Raw genomic sequence first — 12,733 nt, 5'->3', positions numbered from 1 at the left:
GGGGTGGCACCAGCTCTCTGCCCAAGTGGCTGCCAGTGCTCTGGTTGAGTGTGCACAAACTCCTGTTGGTGGAGACGACCCTGCATGCGAATAAGCTTCTGAAATGAACAAATTTCAGCCACCTTGCTACAGAAACTTTAGAAGCCTGGCAACCTTTTCTGTTGCCCGAAAAAAAAGCACAACTAGTGAATCTGAATGACTAAAGCGCTTTGTCCTTTCCAAGTAACACAACAAAGTTTTCCCAACATCCAACAGGTGGGGGAAAAAAAAAAAAAAAAAAAAAAATCTCCTTCTCCCCTGCTGGGTTAGCGCAGAAGGTTGGAAGTACAATGTCTTGAGCACGATTCTGTACTGAAGCTACCTTCAGTAAGAAATTTGGGTCTGTCCTTAGAATAACTATCAGGGAAAAATAGACAAATAAGGTTCTTTAATTGAAAGAGTGTTTAGCTCACTGATCCTACGTTCAGAGATAATGGCAATCAGAAACACGGTCTTAAAAGTGAGATATCTGAGAGACGTTTCTTCCAAAGGTTCAAAAGGACTCTTTGTAGGAGACTGTAGGACTATTGACAGATCCCATTTAGGGAAAGCCCTAAGTGGTGCTGGTCTAGATCTCGTAAGAGCTTTAAAGAATCTGATTACCAGCGGATTCGAGACCAAAGATCTTTCTAAAGAATACTGCTAGCACAGCAACCTGCACTTTTAGGGTACTAACCGCTAGTCCCTTGTCTGCTCCACTTTGTAAAAATTCCAAAATGGAGACAAGGCTCCCTGGGTCCTGGGCAAAAGAACTACACCATGTATTATAAACCTTCCAGACCTTAGAATAAATGTGCCCTGTCACCTTTTTCCTACTCGACATCAGTGTTGCAATCAACTGGTTGGAAAAGCCCCTGCTTCTTAGGAGCTGCTCCTCAGTTACCAGGCTGTGAGCGCCAGACTGGCCACCTCTGGATGATTTACCGGGTCTTGTAACAGTAGATCACGCCTAAGGGGCAGATGCCAACAAGGTTTGACCGTCATTCTCAGAACGGTTGAAAACCAGGCCCTTTTTGGCCAAAAGGGTGTGATTAGGATGATTGGTACCATTTCCTTAATAGTAACGGAATTAACTAGAAGGGGGGGGGGGGGCGTAGCAAAGATGGAATTACCATGGATATGCCAAAGCATCTGTTCCTAGTGAGCCATCGTGATTGCTCAGGGAAAATAATTGGAGGAACCTGAGCATTCTCCTTTGAGGCGAACAGGTCCACCTCCGGCTGCCCCCATTTTTCGGCAATCATAGTGAAAACCTCTGGGTTCAGTGACCATTCTGCTACTTGAATGGGGTTCCAGCTCAGAAAATCTGCCACCCTGTTCAGGGTCCCTTTTAAGTGGACTGCTGATAGAGATAGCAAGTGTCCTTCTGCCCACCGAAGAATTTCCATGGCTAGTACTTGGAGTAACTTGCTCCTTGTACCCCCCTGCCTGTTTATACAAGCCACTGCCGTGGCATTGTCCATTAGTATCTGAACATGCCGAGAGTGAAGATCCTGAGCAAATGCCTTTAGAGATAAGGCGATCGCCTTGAGCTCTCTCCAGTTTGAGGACCTTGTTGCCTCTTTCTTGGACCAGCTCCCCTGAGCGAAACCCTTTCCTAGGTGGGCCCCCCAACCCCAGGAGTTGGCATCAGTTGTCAGTCTTCTCTCGACCGGAAAAGCCCAGACTAAAACTTTTGATAGGATATCCTGAATCTTCCACCACCATAGTGATCTTTTCACCTGAGTTGGGATTTTTACCTGTCTCTAGGGATTCCAATTTGTGATCCCATGATCTTAGGAGAAAGGCCTGCAGACACCTGAAGTGTAGCCTTGCCCACTGAACGGCATTGATGAAGTCAGAACACCCAAAGCTAATATAACCTGTCTTACCGTCAGCCGCAGGTTGGTCTGCAGTACTGATACGGTATTGTGAATCCTGTCCTTCTCTAAGGGAAGACAGATCTTTTGATCCACAGAATTGATTAGATATCCTAGAAACCGAATCTCCTGAGATGGGCCTAGCGGAGATTTTTGAAAGTTTAAAATCCATCCCAGAGACTCCAGATGGCTGCGTGCTCTGCCTAAATTGCTCTGCAATTCCTCTCTTGAGGGGCTCAAAAATAGCAGATCCTCTAAATAAGGAATTACTGCGATTTTCCTGAAGATGGAGCGGAGCTAAGGCTTCTGCCATCACTTTGGTGAAAATTTGGGGTGAGGATGACAGACCGAAGGGTAAGGCCCTGAACTATAGATGATGAATCACACCTTCCATCCTTACTGCCAACCCGAGATACCTCTTAGATTGGGGGGGGGGGGGTTGGGGATATCGGAATATGCAGGTATATGCATCCTTTAAAATCTATTGACGCCATGAAGCAACCTGGCATCAGTAGATTTCTGACTGAGAAAATTGAGTCCATCTTGAACCTTCTGTATTTGATGGATTCGTTTAGAGGCTTTAGATTGAGGATCAATCGAAATTTTCCTGTTGGTTTTCTTACCAGGAAGACATAAGAATAGAACCCCTCCTGCCGTTCTTTTAGTGGCACTTGAATTACTACACCAGTTCCTCTAGAGGACTTCATGGCCAGGGCCCTTAATGGATCTCGTGGGGTATTTGTTATCAAAAACCTTCTTGGGGGGGCTCTTGGTAAACTCGAGAGTGTAGCCCTGCGAGAGAGTGGTCAGAATAAACAGATCTGAAGTTATCCCTGACCACTGCGGAAGAAACTCTTGCAGTCTTCCGCCTTTACCCTTTGCGCAGACCAGTTTTTCCTTCTTCCCTGAAACTTGCTGTCTTGCTCCTGAGCTTTTTGAGGTCAAAAAAGACATTTTGGGACCTGCTTTTTCTTTTTGACCGGGAAGGACCTCTTTTTAATCGGCAGTCCTGTCTAGATTATTATCTAGATCATGGCCAAAAAGAAGGTCACCCGAAAATGGAATCCCACAAAGCTTGCTTTTTGACCCTGTGTCACCGGGCCAGGTCTTTAGCCATAGAGCTCTTCTTACAGCATTTGTCAGAGCTGCTGATCTAGCTGGCATTTTAATTGCTTCAGATGAGACATCTGCAATACAAGCAACAGCAGAGATCAGGGTAGGAAAAAAAATCTAAAATCTCCAGTCTGGGGGAATCTGCCACTATATGCGATTTTAGCTGGTTAACCCAAAATTCTAGATTCCTGGCTACACATGTTGTGGCCATTGCTGGCTTTAAATTGCTCATGACTGATTGCCATGATCTCTTGAGCAAAAGATCCATGTGTTTGTCCATTGGATCCTTCAGAACCCCCATGTCTTCAAAAGACAGGTCTGTGGATCTTGAGACCTGGGAGAAGGCCGCATCCAACCTGGGCACCTTGTTCCACACTGCATAAGGGTCCTCCTCAAAAAGAAAACGTCTTGTGGGCCTTGGGGATAAAAAAAGGGTTTTCTCTCCGGATCCTGCCATTCTTTTTTTAATGGCGTCAGAAATGACAGAATGAACTGGGAATGTCCACCCCTTAGGTTCATTTAACCCTGCATACATGCGGTCATGAAGAGATAATTCCTTCTTTTCTTCACTTAAGTCAAGTGTAACATGAATAGCTTTAAGGAGCCCATCCGCCTCTTCTAGGGATAACTTAAATTTGGAGGGGGCCACTTCAGCCTCCTCAATCTTCTCTTCCAAGTCTTTAACGGAAGGAGCAGGGGACTGCTCTTCCCTATTTGAAGGGTTTTCAGATAGAGCTTCCAACACCGGGATAGGAAGAGAACCCTGGGAAGACTCTGAAGTTGAAGGATGACTAGCAGCTGGATTATCTAATGAGTCACAAAGTTTGAATTGTGGCATATAGCTCTTTCTTTACAGAGGCAACCAGTTCATCACAATCGGAAGCTGATTCCTCCTTAACAATGCAAGTGATGCAAGCACTGCTTAGGGCTTTTTTTTCCAATTTTCTCCCATTTTGGCCCTGCAAGGAGGACATCTCTTTTTTGGATCAGAGCTTTTAGCCCGTGACAAAAGACAAAAAGGGGGGAAAAAAAAAAACAAAAAACAGGAGACCTTTTAGTGAGACCCAGTCTCTGCTTTCAAAAAGGACCACCACACAGGTGCACTAGGAAGAAAACCAGTCAGCCTCCAGTGCCCAGTCAGGCCCCTTGCCACTAGGGGGTAAGAAAAAGAAGGGAGACCAAAACCACAGGTAAGGGAAAAAAAAGAGGCAGACTTTAACCTCTGCCTCCTACCGGAGTCATGCGGGTGCCAGTCACCACCGCTGCAGACGCCAACTCCTCCACAGCAGGTGTGCAGCTCTCCACTGGTGGCTTCACATGTCTCTTCCGGACTCTGTGCCTCTGCACCGGACCGGAAGCGGAAATAGGCGCCAGCTCCTGTCCTCCCTCCTCCCCTCTGCGTCCACACCGGAAATGACGCTTACGCCTTCCTGGTGACCCGCTCTGTCACTTCTGGCACGACTGCCGGTAATATGGCGTGCGCCGTCGCTTCCTGAGACCGAATATTCGGCTCTCACCAAGCACCAGGAGGGGAGGAAGAGCCCGATTGCTACTGCTGCTGAGGCCTGGGTAGGACGGGAGGACAGAGGGTCTCTTTTCGGAGGAAAAAAAAGGGAAGGAAGCCCCGTCTCAGGAGCATCCAAGAGATCTTGACTCCCCACCCAAAGATGTAAAAACTGAGGTATGGTAAGGAGGTGCCTCCCTTTAAAGTTCTGGAGGAAGTAGGTGTTTCCTATGGTCCGGTGGGAGGAGTTTATCTCTCAGGTGTTGTCCTGAAAGATGCCTTGGGAAAAAACCTTTGGTTCTACTTTAACCGCTTGCTGTCCACCCCATAGCAGTTTTACTGCTACAGGACGGCAGCTGTGCGCCGGATCACACATATATATATATATATATATATATATATATATATATATATATAAAAAATACACACACGTGATTCCGGACTTTTGCCTGCAGGGGGCATGCGCAGGCCTCTTCTGCTGTGATAATTCACAGCAGAAGCTGATCTGCGAATGCCGTGCATTTGATGTCATCTGGCACCTGCCGATCGTCGACAACCCAGAGAACTGAGATATGCCTTGTTTATATCGTATGCAAGGCAGGAAATGGAATCCATTACTTCCCTTAGTAAAAGCAGCACAGTGTACACAAACACTGGTTAGGCACATAGTCCACCCTTTGATTGCCCTAGGTTTAACTCCTTTCCTGCCAGTTCCATTAGTACAGTGACAGCGCAGCTCTTTAGCACTGATCACTGTATCAGTGTCACTGGTCCCCAAAAAGTGTCAAGAGTTTCAGAATATCCGTCGCCGATTGCTGCCAATACTAGTATAAAATAAAAAAAAAATAAAAAATTTCATAAATATATCCCATAGTTTGTAGACGCTATAAAGTTTGCGCAAACCAATCAATATATGTGTACTGGGATTTATTTTTTTATACCAAAGACATTTAGCAGAATACATATAGGCCTACATTTATAAAGCAATATGTTTACTTTTTTTTTTATTGGATCTGTCTTACAGCAGCTGCTGACTTTTACATTTTTAGTGTGGTGGGGGGGGGGGGGGGGCTGGAACTCCTCTTTAAGAAGGCATAAAAACACAGTAAGAAACAGTGTCATGAAAATTAAATGACAGAGAGGTGTGCATATATGTCACAGGCGGCCTTTGTGTCCCCATAGACACAGCCAGGTACAGAGGAGAAGCCAGGTCCCCGGGAAATATACACACACACACACACACACACACACGAGGAGAAGCCAGGTCCCCGGGATTAAGGATGAGCTTCGGCGTGTTCGCATGCTGCACGTGCCGAGCCCGCCAGGAACTCGGCACCGCACAGCGCTAATCACAAGCAGGAGAGACATTGTCCCGATGTGCGGCTGCAGAGAACAGGAAATGTCTTACTGCCTGTGATTAGCGCAGCGCATTGCCGACTTCCTGGCGGGCTCGGCACGTGCAGCATGTGAACACACCGGAGCTCATGCTTACCCGGGATATATACAGGAGGAGAAGCCAGGTCCCCGGGATATATACAGGAGGAGAAGCCAGGTCCCCGGGATATATACAGGAGGAGAAGCCAGGTCCCCGGGATATATACAGGAGGAGAAGCCAGGTCCCCGGGATATATACAGGAGGAGAAGCCAGGTCCCCGGGATATATACAGGAGGAGAAGCCAGGTCCCCGGGATATATACAGGAGGAGAAGCCAGGTCCCCGGGATATATACAGGAGGAGAAGCCAGGTCCCCGGGATATATACAGGAGGAGAAGCCAGGTCCCCGGGATATATACAGGAGGAGAAGCCAGGTCCCCGGGATATATACAGGAGGAGAAGCCAGGTCCCCGGGATATATACAGGAGGAGAAGCCAGGTCCCCGGGATATATACAGGAGGAGAAGCCAGGTCCCCGGGATATATACAGGAGGAGAAGCCAGGTCCCCGGGATATATACAGGAGGAGAAGCCAGGTCCCCGGATATATACAGGAGGAGAAGCCAGGTCCCCGGATATATACAGAGGAGCCCACACTGCGCACTACACCAGGCCTTACGGCGGGAACAGAGCTCAGCCCGCCCATACACTGCCGGCTACCTGCTGCGAAGCTCTGTCCCCCGACTCCTTCATGTCGGTATCGGAGCCGCCCAGCTCTCCATCCTCCAACTCTTCATCCATCATTCCCCGGGTGGCCTCCAGCGCCATGACACTGAAAGGAAAGCGGAATCACGTCAAGGCAGAGAAAAGCACGCACACTACACATTACTTCCGGGCGAGAACCGGGATTGCGCAGACCACGCCTCACTGCTGCGACACCATTACAGGTAATACGGTACAGCAAGCACTGCATGATGGGGTGGTTCCATAATCCTACCGTATTTTCTGTACTCCGGATGACAAGTCACATCAGGCATGCATTATCACATGAGAATGCAGCCCTATTCTGTACCTGTGCTGTTCATTTATGTGTATATATATATATATATATATATATATATATAGATCTATCTATATATTGCAAATGTATATTTAAAGAATAACTATATGTATTATAAAGCTTCTCAGAAATACATATGATCAGCATAATGTTACAAGTTTATAAACTTCTTCCTTTTTATAGATCTGTTTGTAACCCTAAAAAAAAAAAAAGGAAGAAATCCTGTTCCCTTATAGCAGATTAAACAGTACAGTGCTTGTGCTGTATAATCTGTCCCTCTCTAAACTGTAAAAAACCTCCCTGATCTTGCCACTTCCTGTATCCCCCTCTGTGAGCTGTGCACGATAATCATGGCTGCTGAGCCCTGACTGTAGTGGTCATCTTACGTGCCTCCGCCATTTACTCTCTCCTCTGTCCTCCTCTCCCCCTCCCTCTCTGCCTGTCTGCTCCCTTGTCTGTGTCTCTGCCCATGCCCCCCCCCCCCCCCCCCCGCCGCTATTATTTAAAAATAAAAGATTAGCTATTGTCACTGCCAGACCCTCTATTATAATGAGGCAAAACACAGGGTAAATGTTTTTCTAAAACAATGCTTGTAAATACCGTTTTCCAGTGATCTTCGGGCCGGTCACATGACTCCTTGCCGGTCTCCTACTCCGAACCAGGGATACTGCAGGAGGGTCTGAGCGGCCACGTTACCTCCCCGGCTGATGTCAGAGGGAGATCTTAGGTCCTCCCACAGTAGCCCTGGATCAGAATAGGAGACCGGCCAGAGGTCACGTGAACGGCCTGAAGATCACTGGAAAACTGTATTTACAAGCTTCATTTTAGAAAAACATTTTCCCTGTATGTTATGCCTCATTATAATAGAGGGGCTGCCGGTGAATATCATTTCTGTGGCAACAACCACTTTAATTATTAGATCAATTAGAACTTACTAGATCTAATAATTAATAAGAAAGTCCTCATCTTATTGACTATAATGGCACCAATCTCATCGTGCATTTAAAGTAGTAGTAAACCCTTTTTCCTTATTTTCACCTACAGGTAAGCTTATAATAAAGTATACCTGTAGGTAAAATTAATATCTCCTATATGTGCACCATTTAGGAGATATTCACACTGCATGCAGTCGGTGACCTCACCGGCGCATGCGCTCTGAAGGAACGGCATACCCGTACTGTTCGTTCAGAGCTGTGTGCTGCGCCTGAGACTCCTGTGCGCAAGCGCGGGAGTGACATCATCACTGCTCATCCAGTCAGAGTGCCAAAGTCCTTGAACCCATAAGAAAGACCGGGTGCAGATGGAAGCACCTCTGTAGCGGTGACAGCTCTCCGCTGGAGGGCTTCGTTTTAAGGTAAGTCTTTCATAACATGCTAGTATGCGGTGCATATTAGCACATTATGATATTGCCTTGCAGGTGAAACTTTGTTTTTTCTTAAAGAGTTGACTGCTTTAATTGTAGCAAAAATGCAAATGTGTCCTAAGGAATCAATTCCCCCAATCCTTGAACGGTTCACGGAGAAATAATAGCAAACAATAGACAGCCACAGACTGGATGTTACTTATAGCATCTCGGTTGCCGCTCTGCCATTCTATGCCATGTGTTTGTATGACTCCCAACAGCCCCTGATTTCGAGGTATTGTCCCCGATTTTGAGGGAGTGTCCCTGATTTGGGACAAAGTCCCTCTGTCCCTTTTTCCTCCACATTTGTCCCTCATTTTGGCCTGATCTATATAGTTGTCTATAAAATGCACTTTTTAATGTTTCTCAGTGCTAAACCTTTTATCCAATTTCTAAATTGCTGCATTTGTAAATTTCAAAAGGAATAGTAGTGGTAAAAAAAGCACTTGGTAGGTTAACCAATTTTTTTTTTTTGTATAATTCTCCTTTTAAGGGTGGGTGTATCCTATGCCTACATACTTTTGCTTAGGTGTCCCTGATTCCCATCTCAAAAATTTGGGAGATAAGCGTTTGGGTAAAGTTCTCTGCTGGCTTCATTGTAACGGTCTGTAACCAAAATACAGAACAGGACCTGACTGTCAAACAAATGCTTATACTGGGAGAGTAGGTGCTGCACCACCTTCCCCGAGGCTGGTGCCTCTTGTTTCTCTGCCTTGACTCTTCTGAATGGTAGATACCTAAAGGTGCTTACAATCTAATGCAGTGCTTTAGAAAGTCCTTTAAGACCCCTTTCACACTGGGGCCGCCCTTGCGTTAGCGGTAAAGCGCCGCTCATTTTAGAGGCACTTTACCGCTGTTTAAGCAGCGCTTTTCAGTCCGCTAGCAGGGCGCTTTTAATCCCAAAGAAGGGGTTAAAAACTCCTGTGTTTCGGCGCTTTCAACGCGCTTTTCAGGTGCTTCTGAAGTGCTGCCCATGCATTGCAGTGGGCAGGGGCACAAACCTCCCCAAAGATGCTGCTTGCAGAATTTTTCTTTAATGTCCCGCAAGGGCACCGCCCAGTTGTGAAAGCTCCCATTGCAATGAATGGGAGGCAGTTTTCAGGCACTTTACTGGCACTATTTCTAGCACTAAAACGCCTGAAAAATGCCTCAGTGTGAAAGGGGTCTAAAGGCTCGTTCACACTTGCGGCAGCCCATCCCCCCCCCCCCCGAAAAGTGATGGAGGATTACTTTGCAGAGAGTGATTGACAGATGGCTGGGAGGCAATATGTCACTTCTGAACCACCTGTTTTAACTTGTTATTGGTTGAACTGGATGGACTTGTGTCTTTTTTTTCAACCAGACAAATTATGTAACCCTGAAAGCCCACACCACCGTGCCACAACCATGTGCATAACATGGTTGCAGCGAGGTTGCTGCAAGGCCCCATTCACTTGAAGTATTGCTATTAAATATGACGTATGGTATCATTTTGTTTTGTGGCATGTGTATAAACCCCTTCCCCATGTTGAAGCTGAAGGCACCCTTAAAGTGGTTGTAAATCCTTATGCCACCTACACACAAACGCACATTCCGACAACAAAATCCATGCTTTTTTTTTTCGACTGATGTTGGCTCAAACTTGTCTTGCATGCACACGGCCACACAAATCTTGTTGGAAATTCCGAACGTCAAGAATGCAGTGATGTACAAAACGTATGACGGGACTAGAAAAGGGAAGTTCAATACCAAGTGCACCACCCTTTGGGCTCCTTCTACTAATCTCGTGTTAGTAGAAGTTTGGTGAGAGACGATTTGCACTTTTCAGCCTCGTGCTTTTCAGATCGTTATTACTGCTCTTCAGTTTGTGCTTGTGGGTTCGTATCTGTTCTTCAGTGCGTGTAGTCAGTTCACATTTGTTTGTCAGTGCATATTATTATTATTATAGTACGTATTTGATCTTCAGCGCGTTCTTGTCCGCTCGTTTCTGATTTTCAGCTCGCTCTTCTGACCAGCCGACCGTTTTGAAGTCATGTTGCGGTTACATACTCATCGTAGAGTTCGTGCTATGCAGGGGCTTGGTGTTGGGGTTCTTGCTTTGACCCAAGCCCAGTCCATGAACAGGGTGGGGAGGAGTTCATGGACGAAGAATTGGTTGCTCCAGCGTGACCAATTCTCTCATATGCCTTTGTTGCGGGAGATCCGTGAGAATAATCCTGATGATTTCAGGAATTATCTCCAGATGAAGGACCCTGTTTTTCACCGTTTGTTGGCTTTGCTGTCCCCTTATAATAGCAGGCAGGACACCTGCATGCGGCAAGCCATCACTCCCGAGCAGAGGCTAGTCGCCACGTTGCGGTACTTGGCGATGGGGAGAAGTCTCCAGGACATCAAGTTCTCGACAGCCATCTCCCCCCAAGGTCTGGGGATCATTATTCCAGAGACCTGTTCTGCCATCATTCAGGTCCTGCAGAAGGACTATATTAGGGTAAGTTTTCTCCTTTAACATCACATTCTATGTATTTCATGTTTGCTAATGTATTGTATTTCTTTCATCATTCCCTAATTACCATGATTGTAATATGCTGTGAATGTCCCCTTTGTCCTCATGCATACTGGAAGCTTGTAAACTTCCTTTTTTGTCCTTCATGCATATTTGCCTTCACTAACCTCCCCAGCATGCTATCCTTGGCCCATACACACTGAGCCTAGTCACTTAACAATGTATTTTGTCAGCTCCATAGTAGTGCTTTAACCTAAACACCCCCTAAAATGTGCACAAATGTTATTTGTGTCTTTAAATTCACGCAGAGTGCAAGAGGCTTTTTTTTGGGGTTCCAAAATCATTTTGAACCCTCCCTCCTCCCAACCGCTAAATCAACCGATACCAACCCTCTATCTGCTGACTTTGCCAAACCCATACACACTATATCTACCTCTTTTGTGGTCATATTTATGGATGAATTCACCAAAGCATGTAGTGCGAGCGCCTGCCTGAATACTTTCAAATGGTACTGTTTAAGGTTTTGTTCTCCTATTATCTTGATAGGTAATTGCAGAATGTAAAAAAGTGCTTCAGTTTGTACAGTGTGTATTCATATTTTTGTATTATGACACGTCTTACCTGTCCAGTGGACTGCCAATAGTGTAAGTAAGGAGGGCCTGGCCAAAGTAACACACATTATTATGTATGTATTCAGCTCTCAATGAAGTGGAGAGGGTGACCTGTCCAAAACACCCCCCCCCCCTAAAATTTTACAATGGACCATCAGAGGGGGTGATGAATCTAATAAGTGGACCTTCTTTTTTGTCTTTAAATACTTCTTCAAATAAATGTTAATACTGATTTTGGCCAAGAATGTTTGTGTTTAATCTGCTTGCAATGTTTATGTGCAAAATGACTAATTTTTTTTTCTTGTTTGACTCCCCAGTTTCTTTCAATGCCACAGGAATGGCAGACTGTGGCCTCCAAGTTTGCCCAGCGGTGGGACTTTCCCAACTACGGGGGGGAAATATATATATAGCAAAAGGGAGTACCAGAATCGTAGTCAAGCCAGGCCAGGGTCATATACAGGAGATCAGCAAATGGGGGGCCAGGAGTAAACAGACAGGGAACAAGATGGAAGGAATTAGGCTGCAGGGCAAGGATCCAGGGATACAGGAACAGAAAAAAACAGGTTCTGGGTTCAGAATACAGGATACAGGAATCAGGGTTAAGGTCCAGGATCAGGGTCACAGATAAACAGGCTGCAGGTCAGGGCACAAGGTCAATACCAGGGCAAGGTGTGTGTGCACTTGCCGGGTATTTATACTATAGCTGCTAACAAAGTCAGGTGATGCCTAATTGCAGAAGGTAATGCCTGCTCCACACTGCCAGGATCCATCCGTTGGTGGACGCCAGTACTGCGACCCAAAGATGACATATTACCAGCAGGAAAAAGCTCTGACAGTTCCAAACTGCCAGGAGATACCTGCTGGTGGACCTTAGTACTGCATGCCAAATGATGGATATAACCAGCGGAGGGAACCTTTCCTGACACAGACAATTAGTATGTCCAAACTGTGTTGATGTTGCCTTCATCAGATGGGGTGATGTCACCCCTGTAAAAGCCACATTTTGAAGATGCACACAAATTGTGATTCAAACTGGGGATTTCCCTCCTGATCCCATGCCTAATGTCAACATGTGCTAGCTCCCATCATGGGGGATCAATGGATGTGTTTTGGGGGTGCAACCCCTTCCTCTCACCTACTTGAGTTGCGAGGAATGGGTTGCACCCACAAAGCATGTACATTGATATCCCGTGATGGCAGATAGCACATGTTGACACACCGTGTGCATCTTCAAAATTTGGCTTTTAAAATACTTTCAAACTTGTTTTTAAAATCAAAAATACACGATAAA

General features: G+C 46.1%; 1 protein-coding gene across 1 annotated transcript in view; it reads right to left on the bottom strand.

Annotated features, from left to right (window-relative positions):
• Positions 1-6,814, bottom strand: part of PHAX (phosphorylated adaptor for RNA export) — a 39,664-nt gene extending 32,850 nt beyond the window's left edge. The window contains exon 1 of the mRNA XM_073624824.1: positions 6,608-6,814. Coding sequence (XP_073480925.1) covers positions 6,608-6,715 — 108 coding nt within the window. The 5' untranslated portion in view covers positions 6,716-6,814. The remainder of the gene's footprint in view (positions 1-6,607) is intronic.
• Positions 6,815-12,733: the final 5,919 nt, after the last annotated feature.

The sequence above is a fragment of the Aquarana catesbeiana genome, linkage group LG01, assembly GCF_042186555.1.
Source record: "Aquarana catesbeiana isolate 2022-GZ linkage group LG01, ASM4218655v1, whole genome shotgun sequence".
Lineage (NCBI taxonomy): Eukaryota > Metazoa > Chordata > Amphibia > Anura > Ranidae > Aquarana > Aquarana catesbeiana.
The sequence above is the reverse complement of the archived record's forward strand: the minus strand, read 5'-3'. Positions and strand labels throughout refer to the sequence as shown.